The sequence below is a fragment of the Grampus griseus genome (genome assembly GCF_964374135.1).
Source record: "Grampus griseus genome assembly, chromosome: 15".
Taxonomy (NCBI): domain Eukaryota; kingdom Metazoa; phylum Chordata; class Mammalia; order Artiodactyla; family Delphinidae; genus Grampus; species Grampus griseus.
The window spans coordinates 44,274,378-44,288,090 of NC_139009.1; the positions used below are offsets into that span (position 1 = coordinate 44,274,378).

Genomic DNA, 13,713 nt, shown 5'->3' on the forward strand with positions numbered 1-13,713 from the left:
CACCATATGATCATAAATGCACACGTTATGGGAAATTACTAAGGAAGACCTTACATAGATCAACTAACTGTCCACAGACCTAAACTTGAGCATCTACAGATATAACTCTGCTACCATTAACAAATTTTACACTTTACTATGTTCTAAAGAATATTTGAAGAAAAAGTAATAAGATATCCATTTACATAATTGTAACTTAGATACAAAACAGAATCATAAACATGCTCACCATGCATTTACTAAAGTCATTTGGATCCACCCCAGGCAATGCTCTCATCAACAGAGGTAGCATGTGTGTTGGACCTTCAGGAAACCACTTGCCCCCTGATACCAAACTGCGGGCTACTCCAATTACACAACTTAATGTAGCTGTGAGCTGGTGAGGTTCTGTTAAAGTCTCTAGTGCAGGATATGTTCTATAGTTTGAAAACAGAATTTAAAAAATTTTCCATCACAGATAAACATACATACACATTAAACATACTAAATTCATAAACTGCATTTTGGATTAAAGGTTTGTAGCTGGCACAGTATTTTGAGTGAATATTTGCTCTCAAAGTGAACAGAATCACACAAATAAAGGAAAGGTACATGTTTCCCCAACTCCCTGCCACCTTACCACCTTCCTCCATGCCAATTCCACACTGAAAAGTAATATTAGCTGGTAGATTTTTGCATTCTTTCAGCATCTTAATCCATTTCCACATTCCAATAGGACTGCATCTAATCTAACAGTCAGTGATTATTAGAATTCAGGAATAACAAGTTACAACTACTCCACTCTTCCCTTTTACAGGAAAAAATAATCTTACTAAAATGTTGAAGGGTCTATTTTATACTTTTAAAAAGACTGTATTTTAAAGTTGGAAATCAGCTATCAGAAACATAAGAGAATATGCCTGAGACTAGAGTGAATAAAACAGGGGGAATAAGACAAACGCAATCTTTGATCACGAGCCAAGAACACTCACTCTATGGCTCAGTGATTTCACTTTTGAGAATCTATCCTATAGGGGGAAAAAAAATCCAAAATACAGTCAGTTTAAATTCCTCTTATACAGAAAATATAAGTAATAAGGAAATTTAATTATAAATAAGTAGGAAAAAAGAAGGATTTCTAACTAGGATTAAAAAAAAAAAATCAAACCTATGCTTATTTTAAAAGATGAATGAAACAAACCAAAAACTCCAGCAGAGGCTGTCTTCAGGAGATGCAAAACTAAGTGCCTAAAATTTTTTTTCTACGTTTTTACTTTTAAGAGACTTTTGCTTGGGGACTTCCCTGGTGGTCCAGCAATTAAGACTCTGCGCTCCCAATGCAGAGGGCCCGGCTTTGATCCCTGGTCAGGGAACTAGATCCTGCATGTCTCAACTAAGAGCCCGCATGCCGCAACGAAGATACCGTGTGCTGCAACTAAAAAGACCCCACGTGGCCAAATAAATATATATTTTTTAAAAAAGACTTTTGCTTGGAAATTCCCTGGCAGTCCAATGATTAGGACTTGGCACTTTCACTGCCATGACCCAGGTTCAATCCCCAATCAGGGAACTAAGATCCTGCAAGCCGTGCACTGCGGCCAAAAAAAAAAAAAAAAAAGAGAAGAAGAAAAAGAAAACAAAAAACAAAAACCCATCAAAAAAAAGGTAGCAATGCCACTTCTAAACAGGACAAAATTACAAATGAGTCTCAAAAAATGTCATTGTATTGACATTTTTGTTAATTAAATATTTATCTTGGCCAAGTATACAAACAGAATATGCTGGTATTAAATTTGTCCAAAATTTGAGAACTAAAGAAAAATGTGATGGATAATTGTATTTGTATTTATAAGCTTTGTTCGTTCTACTAAATACTTATCTCACCAGTCATAATTCATCAGCTGGAAAACATTAAAATAAGGCAAAACAAAGGGAAAGTAAAGAAACACCAACACCTCAGAGTTCAAAATTTTGACTATGCAAACAACTGAAGTCCCCCCTTAGAGGCAAGTCTCTCCTCTCCAAAGAGCATCAAGGGACTTGCCACTGACTGATAGCTTCTGCTACCATGTGGAGGTCAAGTAGCAAAGAACACTGAAGGCTGAAGACAGAGTAGAAACTGCCTAACTTCCCCATTCCATTTCCTAATTAAGTTGTACATGCTGGAAGTTTCAAGGCCCCAAGATGTATACATAAAAAAACAGGGGAGGCTGGGAAAGTGAAGTACAACTTAAATAGTTATGGCAAAGAGACAGGGCAAGATAGTACAAGCAACTCAAATTACAAATAATGGAGCCCCATTTTGGTGAAGATCTTTAACAGGATACCCTTTGCCAAGTAAATGTCACCAATTTTCTTGTCTCAACAGTTAGAAAATAAGCTGTCATCTGTATTCTGCCAGTAAGGACCTTGGGCAAATCTGAGTTTTAAGAAACTCAAACTGTTAGATCCTTCTGGGCTCCAAAATCTAACATTCTTCTTCTACTTTTGACAAAGCCATTTAGAGAGGAATCATAAAGCTGAAGTTCAGGGAGCAAAGGAATGAATAACAGACAGCTTAAGCAATCTGCTCCTGAACACTCAAGACAACTGAGAGTGGCTCTCTCCTACGAAGCACACCAGGTCTACACTGTGACAGTGATGAGGCAAATGGAGAACTACTTTTGTTACTATTTCAACATACAAAACAACGAATGCAGTAAAATCAACACTGTGGAAATACACACAAGGTTATACAATATATGAAAATAATACAGGCAACCAAATTTTCTTGTCTATCGTTGAGCCTGAGAAATAGAAATGCAAAATCACATTCACCGCCATGTTCTCAATATTTAGTGACACTCACATTTTGTGAAAGAACAGCCAGAGCTTTATTTATGAGCAAAAACTTGAGTAGCTAAAATGTGCAAATAATTCAAAATATTTTATTTTATCCGTTTCATATCAATTTTCTTTTCTCTCCAATAAACCTTTATCAAGTTACCAATCATTAGGTTAAAATGTCTTGTCTCCTCTAGGAACAGGAATAAGCACAAAGATAGCAAAACAGAAGCCACAGAAAAGAAAAGAAAGCCAAGCACAAGAGTATAGAGAATAACAGTAGCCACAGCTGAGGCTTCAACGAAACAAGTAAAGCTATACTTACCTTTCAAGTACAGGGGGTATTACTAACTCCGGTCTCATGAGTGCAAGATTCTGCAGAGCCTGGGCTGCTTCTAAACTACCAGTTTTGCTAAACATAGCCAAGAGGACAGGTTGAATAATGCATTGTACAAAGTCTGTAACATCTTGATCAGTAAGCTTATGGCTATCAGGCACAGGAGTTAACCAAGAAGGCTTCTTGTATCTTTCACGATGTAATCTTCTAACAACACTGTTTGGCAACCGCTGAAGTAGTTTCATTAACTTGTTCTGGGGACACAGAAGCAGAAGGTCCTAGGTAGGTTCTAGTTCCCCTATAGATATTCATAGTTCCTCTCTACCCTCCCAAGTAAAGATTTTTTAAAATAACAGCTTGTATAATCATTCTTTTTTTGACTACAACCTTTTTATTTTTAAAATTTTATTGAAGTATAGTTGATTTACAACTATACTGTGTTGATTTACAACACAGTGTGGTGTGTTAATTTCTGCTGTATAGCAAAGTGACTCAGTTATACATATATATATTCTTTTTCACATTCTTTTCACATACATTGTGGTTTTCACAGGACATTGAATATAGTTCCCTGTGCTATACAGTAGGACCTTGCTGTTTAACAGCTTGTATAATCTTATTACAAAGACCTGTATGGCCTAACTAGATAGAATAAAATACTCTTATCAATTAATCATTGATAATAATTAATAAAGATGTGTTCAAATTTCAGTTTTAATTTCTAGCACCACATGAATCTTCCATTACGTGAAAAGCCATTTTAACCAGGCAACTTAAAAACAAACAAATAAACAAACAAAAAACACTAACATGATAAAACTGAAGAGATGATTCCATGGGTTTGTGGTAACATACCAGTTACCACACTAGTATTATCTTTATTTCTATATGTTCTGTGAACACGGTAACTTAATGTAAACTTGATCATTGACATATAGCCAAATCTTAGACAAAGGACAGAAAATGTATCATAGGTTAAACAATAGGCAATAGTTACATGTGACCATATCTTAAAAAATTCCAAACCCTAAGAGTAAAAAAATGAACATTACTCACCAGCCAGCGGCCATTATTTGAAGGATGGTAAAAAGATGTGATGCTGTTAAACAAACCAGCCAAATGTTTTTGCACTAGCTTACTTGGTCCACCCTGTTCAGATAAAAGAGCAAAAATATCAGTACCCACGTTATCTGTAAAACTGAAGGGGTTAACAGGCCCAGGCCTATATACAGATCTCTTAACGTGGCTTATATTCATCCTGCTGGCAAAAATCAATTCTACCTCTAAATAAAAGTCAAAAACAATTCCCGGATGAACTTCATACAAATCAATCCAAGACAGTCTACTAAAAATAAGGGCAAATAAATTAATTAATTCATTAAATTAAAATAAAAAATAAGGGCAACTTACTGAAACCAAATCAGAAAATGGAAAAGGTACCTTTCAATTTAGAATAACAATATCTTTTACTCTTTGCAGTTAAATAATTTTTCTCACTAAGATTACCATCTTAAAATAACCAACTGTGGCAACAGTAAGCATAAAAAGCATTCCTTAAAAGATTCAAGAAGTGAAGAAGTTCTCACAGCAGGAAATAAGGAGGTGAGAGTTACATAAGTGCATTCAAATATTTTATTATTACTTCTAAATGTTTCAAGTGATTAGACCTGTTATATGTGACTATATTGTGATTCAAAAAAGAAAAAAAAATTTTTCCCTTAATCTGTTACCAAACAGCCAACCAAACAACCACAGAACCTGGGCTGCAGGATGGGGGTGGGGGAGGGGGTGGCGGGGGAGGGGTGGCCAGGGGAGGGGGGCGGCGGCAATGAGGAAAAGGCTGGCAATCATCTTATCAAGTTGAACCACCCTGGGAATAAAGGACTACAACTTGGCCTTGAAACCTCCTATCTGTCTCAAGATGATCTTCTTTCAAGAAACAGCACAGATTTATAATGCATGCAAATGTCAAATCACTGTGTCGTATACCCAAAACTAACATAGTATTATATGTCAATTATATTTCAAGTAAAAAAAGAATCAGCACAAACCTAAGGCAGAATATCGAGTTACATAAGGAACATGTCTTTCTGCTGAAATAAAATCCACATTCACGTTTCCCAATTTAGTACAGGGCAACTACTGAGACCGTAATTCCATAGCAAAATACCAATAAAATTTTCAAAATTCTAACATAATAATTAGCACTGTTGATTTTTAAATTATATTAAATATTCATATTTAACACAAAATGAAACTGCCAATGAGAACAACTGTGTGAGAAACAGCAACATTAAAATAAGGCTGATACCAATCACGATCTAATTCTGTGGCTCCTAAAAAACAAGTTCTAACTCATTGCTTACGTAAAATACTAAATATCTGTATGTTTTTGCTGTTGTTGAATATCAGAAAGAAAATGGGATTTTCCCTCTGTTTAATAAAATAACAACAACAAAAAAAAAGAGGAGGTTGAGATTTTCTTTTCTTTTAATCTTACAATGAAATTTAAGAGCTAAACTTCTCATAACCATTCTGTCTTTTTGACAGAAACAGCCAACCGAGCAGTATAACCTGGGAGAAAATAGCAAACACAGAACAATATCAAATATCAAATGCAGAATAATTCAAAAAGGAGATAACTGTAGAAGCAATATGAATGACAATTCAGAAAATTACAGTATATATTTGGAAGATGACAGTCAGTAAAATAATCCTTCATACTTCTCCCTTCACTAAGATTACTTGGTCAATAAGCTTTGTGTTCAATATGATGTTTTATGTGAACACTGACAATAAATGCATTAATATTGAGCATATGCAGAACCCTGAGTTCAAATCTACCTTTATCATTATCAATTTGACTTGGGAAAGTTCTTTTACCCATGACTCTGGCTCTTGGTCTGTAAAACTATTACAGACATTCTGAATCTCTTAAAACTCTAACTGCTTCCCCACCCCCCCAAATTAAACTATAATTGACCTATAGCACTGTTAGTTCCAGTGTATTACATAGTGGTTCCATATTTCTATATATTACAAAATGATCACAATAATCAAAACTCTGAACTTTTGACCCTTACTTTCAAGGTCCATTACTTAAGGAGATTTATAAATGGTACATTATGACTACATTCTGAGTCTGAGAAACATAAGCTTACTCCATCAGAAATATCCAAGAATCAAGTGACCAAATAAGCCACTAATCTAGAATTATGTGATTATGTAGAATTTTTATGTGGTTAACACAAAATTTACATAAACTATATAAACCAAAGATAATGTATTACAAACCATCATGGCGGTGATCCATATTACAGCATGTCCTATATCATAAGCATTTGTTAAAAATCTTGGGACTAACACTTGACTGCTTCCCACTGGGAGGTTCAGGCTTCTCAGAATTCTTGTAAATATCTTTTAAAAGAAAAAAAGAAGAATTAATAAATATTTACAGATATCAAATAACTCATTAACCTAAGTGTTACACATTAGTGTTACTATATTGAATATATATTCTCATTTGATTGGTTTTTAAGCAAAATGACATACTGTTTAGTAATTTGCTTTATTCCTTAGGAATTTCATGTAAGTGTCTGTACACTTTCTTTAATGACACTCTGAGGTCACAGGCATGTGACAATGAAGCACCCATATCCATGTACTCCAAAATTGGCAAATGAGACTTAGTTAAACATAAAAAGGCAAAATGTAGATAACTGTAGTTCAATGTGAAATATTTTGACTACTTTCTGCCTCCCTAAATGCACATAAAATTATTTTTCCCATGCTCTCATTCCAAGCCAAGGATGCACAAAACACAAATATCTTCTGGCCGATTACTCTCCCTCTCAAAATTTTACCATTGACTTTATCCCCTAAGAATCTGCATTTTAATCTGTCATTTAATAACTGTATTTTAATACAATTAGATTTATTTTTTAAATCTGTCGTTAAATATGTCAGATATGGCAGGGCTAAAGACTGGGGAAATTTACTTTTCCTTCTTAGTTTCTATTGGCCAGCAACAGAGAAAGACAGCACAAGCAAAGGCAATCAGAGCATATGCCTTCTGCTGCTCCCCAGCTCTGCTCTACTGTCAGTGTGCACATCAGAACCACCCGGATGCCCCGTAACAGCCTTCTTGAAGCTCGATGATTCTACAGCAGGTGAAACAATACCAAATATGCAATAATGCACCTAGAGACATCTTCTAGCTTTACTTACTCTAGGAAAGTATACAATGTGATTTTAAAAGTGGGGAACACTCTAGAAGAACAATCAAATACAATACACAAAATTCGTTGGAAGGGATGAATGTATGACACCCTGAATAATAGTTTTAGTACTTTCTAAATTACTTACTCTGAAACTTATAGTTCATGTCCTGCATAGGTAAGACAAAATAATCAAACATTTATGATAACTTGATATGATCCAATTACTTTTTGAAAATAAATGATCTATCCTTTAAATTACTTATGTTTTTACTAACAGTCAAAAAATATTTTATGTGGTGCTAGAAATAAGAATACAAAACACACTTCTTAAAGACATAAAGATGATGTCAGTACTATTGTATATGTTCAAATGTTCTTAATTACCTTTGGTACATAAGGATCCCAATCTATGTACCCTATATTATCTGTAGCCAATCGAGCAAAGAGATTTACTAGTTGCTGAAAGTAAACGAAAAAAAAGACAGTTAATACATTTGTTGTTTCTAAGGGTCACAGTCACACCCCTTATCCATTTATTCTTTTCAGAACAATCACTATGGGCACAACTGAATTTGATTTATGACTCAGTTTTTTCAAATCTCCAAATTTAAGTTCTGATTCTCGTCACCCATTTAAAAATCAATTGCACTTGAAATGCTTATTAAAAAAGGGAAATGACAAAGCATCATCCACAATGCAAAGAGAAAAACAAGTTTTAATCAAACACACATGTAGAAAACATCCACCAGGTGTCCAGCGCCATGCAAGTAAGGGTACAAAAGGAAATAAACAACAGGGTTTTACTCTTCATGCATTTCACAGTACATGTATATACTTTCAGATATTGATAAAACCAAAATAAAGAATATTTTGAAAATAAAGAATATAACCAAAATGAATATCCTAGTTCTCTTAGAATACAGCAAATAAAATTCTAAAAAACTGACTACAACACTGCTAATAGCCAATTCTAAGGAACTGAAGTTACTTATCAAATGATCCGATATAGTTACTTCCAAACTAAAAAGTATATTAAGAAAAAATGGGATACTCACCCCCTCCCACTGTGGGAGATTTTGCACTGAAACCCAAAGGCCAATTAATTCATCAAACCAAAGTCTGAAGAAGAAAAATGTTGTTAGGAATAGCAAGTGATTTATAGCAAGTGGTTCAAAGCCAGGTATCCTTTGTATTTTTTTAATCTATTATTCTTACTGATAACTACACAACCTAGGAAAAAAACACTGAAAGTTACAAACTTAATGGAAAAAGAACTACTTTTGTCTGAATATTCCCCTTTCAATTTATTTATGCTAAAAAGAATAATCTCATCAAATTTCTACTTCATTGTTAAATAATTGTCTACCCCTATCTAACACTGTTTACAAGTTTCTCCTTCCTCTCCCTACCTTTTTGCTTTAATGCTTTCCCGTTACTACCTGTTCCTGCAACTCTCCCTTACTCTCTTTTAACATGCCAACTAGTAATTACACCATTAACTAGCACTATGGTAAATGCTCCATAAAAGAAATGAGCCACAAAGTGTTAGGAGTAATTAAAAAATAGTGGTGAAACTCTCAAATTAAAGAAACATTGGATTGGCCAAAAAGTAACATCTTACAGAAAAACCCGAATGAACTTTTTGGCCAATCCAACAGAAGCGACTATAGGGGCAAGAAAACATCTGAATATTATTAACCAATCTTTACAAATGTCAAAGAAATTACAAGTTTTTAATTAAAATTAAAATTTCACAAACATACAGCTAGATACAAAATTTCTGATTTGACTGAAATAAAAGATTTGACATCTAGCTACAGAAAACATGCTAGGGGAGTGGGAGGGCTAAGCATGAACCCATAATATACTGATAATTACTATGATCCTTCCAGTCTTTTCCTCATACCTTTTACTTTTTTCATAAAAGTACAACCTAAATATTTTCATTCTTGGGTTTATGATATACCTGTAGTCATCCAAGAAAAAAACAGTTCTTAAAAACAGTGAAAAGACTAGAACAAGTTAAAAAAAAAAAAAAGACCAAAGAAAAACTATGCTACACATGATGAGGGTTAAAACCAAGGTTTAGAAAAACACTTTTCCCTTCCCTAAACTCTATGCAATTTAACATTTCCACCACTGCCTATTTATTGAAATTTTCAACCCCTTTTTGTACTTATTATTCTTTCTCTCCCAATATCTTAAATTAAAGCCCACATCTTACTTGGCTTGACATACAAGTGTTATTTTCTCTTTATTTGCAATCCTATATTTAACTGTTTTAGCCTTCACATACACACTTCAAGTATAAGAAACGTAATGGCCGAGTTGGTAAATTTTTTACCTATTATTGCTTTAATAGTTTGTAATGTATATACATACATACATATATATGTGTATATATATATGTATGTATTCCCTACTATATTCTAGAATTTGTCAAGATATACATATATACTTACTTAAAACCTTTATGATGAAGTTCTGGAGAAAGGGAGGTAGGAAGAAATATTTCAAAATAAGTGATGGCCTTTTGCATCGTTACATCAAAAGGGCACATTAATGGCCGCCATTCTTCTAGCATCTCAGCTGTGGCATCTGCTGGAAAATAACTAATAAAGAAGGTTTTCATGTATCTGATCATTGGCTAAATGCTCTACATCATTATATGACTGACAAAGAAGGAGGAGAAGGTGAAGATACTCATGAGATAATATCACACACTATCAATGTGTGTGATATTACCTACAAGAAACACACATTTTTACAACTCTAAAATAAACAGCCTATCACACTTAGATAAGATAAATTTTCTTGTCTGTGGACTTGGGAAAATGTTATTGAGTTGGCCAAAGAGTTCGTTTGGGTTTTTCTGTAAGATGGCTGAACAAACTTTCTGGCCAACCCAACATAAAGTTGATAAACCTCAGATAAAATAAAAAGTCATTCAAATCACCTACAAACTTAAACATGATTGTTGTATTTTTTTCATCCTATGTGCTGTGCAATAGCAATAGAAAAAAAAAATCTTGTCATAGGGAATCCAGTCTATATAAGAAATGTATAGTCAGCAAAGTGAGAAAGAGAACATCAGCCCAGGAACCTCTAGGCACCTTAGGAACAAACCATTTACCCTCACTGGACCAGAGGTTCCTAGGTTGATGTTCTCTTTCTCACTTTGCTGATTATACATTTCTTCCTATATACAAGAGAGGACTGGGCTAGATGATCGAGTCCTATAGGCTCTAACATTGTAAAATTCTATGAAATGGGCAGGAGCATCCCTGGGGTAGAAAAGATTTAGAAAAATAAAATCTGAAGTGTGCAGACACACACAAAATGAAGGTAAATGGATAAGGAGGACCCACTATCCATTTGGGTATGGAATGGATACCCAAATGGGTAGGCAACTGAGGTTTAAAATAATGAAAAGCATATGAAAATTTATGATTTGGGTATGGCCCAAAAAGTTAGTAAACCCTTTCAAATACACTTGGAGGTTTGGCCTATACATCATATTATTAATCTTATTATATCTTTATACATCTGTGTTATTAGAATCACACTTCATTCCTTTATGTGAAAAATACAATTACATTTCTAGTTATTCTTCTGTTGAGTTCATCAAGCATTTATGTACCAGATCGTTGTGCAACAGGTTAGAATTTAAAAAATTTTTAAAGGCAGAATATATTCATATATTCTACCTTCAAAGATCTCATACATTGATTCCCCTTCCTAATTTTTCAGAATCAACTGTTAGCCTAGTAATCCAAAACAGAAGCTTGGGCATTCTATGAATTATCTAAGAACCTAAAAACCAGTAAGTACCTCAGTGATGATCAAGTTTCACAAAATGACACTGCTCCTTGGTGGCTTATTGAATGACTCAGGTTAGATCTTAAGCCTCTTAAAAGAAGACATTTTATATATTGAAAATACATTTGCCCGAGACTGAGTAGTATAGGAGGTCAGCAACAAATATCTGATCTATAAAATAACTTTAACTCATATTACAAGCGTATGATAAATATACGAATTTCCATTCAAAAGAATTCACTGCATTCATAGCAGAAGTATGTCTTAGAACAGCCTGATAAACAAGAATGAAAAAATAGTTCGTCCACACAACTGGACTTTAATTAAACTGAATTCTATCCATATTCATCTTTAAACATAAGAATATGGGATGTTCAAAGTCAAATATTCTACTGAAACAGACCACAGTAGAAAAAAACTTATGCGCCATCTTATTATTATTCATTTTAATATAAGACCTACAAGGCTCATTTTGGAAAATATTTTTGATCTGAGTAACAATACTCTAGGAAAATCTTTCAGATGAAGCCAGTTATACGTACATTATTGCATTCTTACTTTATAATGGGTGACTGACACCCACACCAGTTAAAAATTTCTAAATTTATAAATGAAATCTGAAAAGTTCAGTTGAAGAGCTGGAGATGATATGTTGTGCTCAGTGACTAACATCACAATATCAGAGACTAGTTATACCTCTAAATTCCTCTTCAAAGCATACTAAATATGGGGAAAAGCCCACAGAAACAATAAGAGGCTTTATAAATTGAGAAGCTACTTACGGTCGGCAGCTTTTCACGAGTGTTTTGAGAACATTTTCTACAGAACTGGGGGGAAAAAGCCATTTGATAAATTAGGTTGGTGTATTTTAAGAACACATTTTTAATAAATATCTCTAAGATACACTCATATTTAGATATTATCTGTGTATATGGAATGACTAATCCTTCTCTTTCATACAGACAAAACTCTAACAATTAACTACCTAAACTCTGTAATCTACTCTTCCCTTTGCCTTCATTTTGCTCATTCTATGCAGTGAAAAAAAGGGAAGAAAACTAGAAAAAGGGCAAATCATCTTCGATCTTTACAAAGTGGGCAGCAATGACCATATACCTATCAATATATCAAGAAGTATGTTCAGTGGCTTCAAATACTAATTTTAAATTTTTATTAAAGTGCTTTTACATCAAAAAACAAACAGTAAAGTCTGGTGTGCCTCTGTCAGCAACTACCAGAAACCAGTTTTCTGTAACCTACTGATGAGAGTTTTATAACCCTCCAAGGCACTTTATTGCCAGTAACGATCATCAAAATAATAAGCAACTGCCACCTTTCTGACCAGCTACTTAAAAAGTTAGCTGAGGAACATTAAAAGCTGTAACTTATTTTCCAACTTGTAGGTGGTTCAAGTGAATTTAGGAAAACAACATAAATATTTGTATATGAATTTATAATAAACACTTCTACTTTAATGAAAAGGCTAGTGTGTACTGGTTTAAACACACATCACCAGAATGGATGTTTAAAATTCTAAGTAGACCACAGTCAAAAGAGGTCAAATGCAAATTAACAAAACAAACGGTAATTTTGAACTGGAATTTTAAAATAAATGTGTGACTACTTACAATACAATGTATAAAAGTAAAAAATAAAACAAGTCCCCAAATCTCAAGAGAAAAAATTATGGGGGAAAGGGGTAACGTTCAGGCAGTGCTTCCACCTGACACTTTCTCATTAAGCTGCTTGAAATTCTTAAGTCCAGAAGTCTATCCAACTTCTCTGAAAGCTTAAGAACTAATTTGCAAAGAAATTCCAAGGAATAACACAAACCAAACTCAACACAAGTAATCAATGTATATAACCAAGAGAGAAAACTATAATTTCATTACTTGAAGCAGTAAGAATCCTCTTTTTTTTTTTTTTTTTTTTTTTTTTGCGGTACGCGGGCCTCTCACTGTTGTGGCCTCTCCCATTGGGGAGCACAGGCTCCGGACGCGCAGGCTCAGCGGCCATGGCTCACGGGCCCAGCTGCTCCGCGGCATGTGGGATCTTCCCGGGCTGGGGCACGAACCCGTGTCCCCTGCATCGGCAGGCCGACTCTCAACCACTGCGCCACCAGGGAAGCCCCAGTAAGAATCCTCTTTAATTTCAAAAGTACTCAGAAAAAAATTAACTGAAGAGGAAACCGGGCTACAACTCATGAGATAATTCTAAAATAAAAAAGATGACCATATGGCCAGAGAGCCATCATGGAGCATTTTCTCTGATTATCAAAGAGAGATGTTACCTTCTCTCACAAAAAAAAATTCATCAATTCAGAAACAGAGTTTAATTGAGGGAACATCTAAGTTTGCCTAGTTAAAAAAAAAAAAGGAGGGGGAGGGGAGCAAACTTCTCTCCAACTACATTTACAACTCCCTGAAGACCACGACTATGATTTTTTACTTCTGGGCATTTCCAAAGTGCTTATAACAAGGTTGTGTTCATTTACATATATACATATATTATAAATATATTTATTTATTTACAACG

At 34.3% G+C, this 13,713-nt stretch overlaps 1 protein-coding gene across 1 annotated transcript in view; it reads right to left on the reverse strand.

Annotated features, from left to right (window-relative positions):
- Window positions 1-13,713, reverse strand: part of PSME4 (proteasome activator subunit 4) — a 98,591-nt gene that overhangs the window by 49,289 nt on the left and 35,589 nt on the right. Inside the window, exons 4-11 of the mRNA XM_082671731.1 lie at window positions 11,961-12,005; window positions 9,822-9,971; window positions 8,415-8,478; window positions 7,744-7,818; window positions 6,434-6,556; window positions 4,196-4,288; window positions 3,128-3,393; window positions 230-416 (exon numbers count right to left, since the gene is read on the reverse strand). Of these exons, the coding sequence (XP_082527857.1) occupies window positions 230-416; window positions 3,128-3,393; window positions 4,196-4,288; window positions 6,434-6,556; window positions 7,744-7,818; window positions 8,415-8,478; window positions 9,822-9,971; window positions 11,961-12,005 (1,003 nt within the window). The remainder of the gene's footprint in view (window positions 1-229; window positions 417-3,127; window positions 3,394-4,195; window positions 4,289-6,433; window positions 6,557-7,743; window positions 7,819-8,414; window positions 8,479-9,821; window positions 9,972-11,960; window positions 12,006-13,713) is intronic.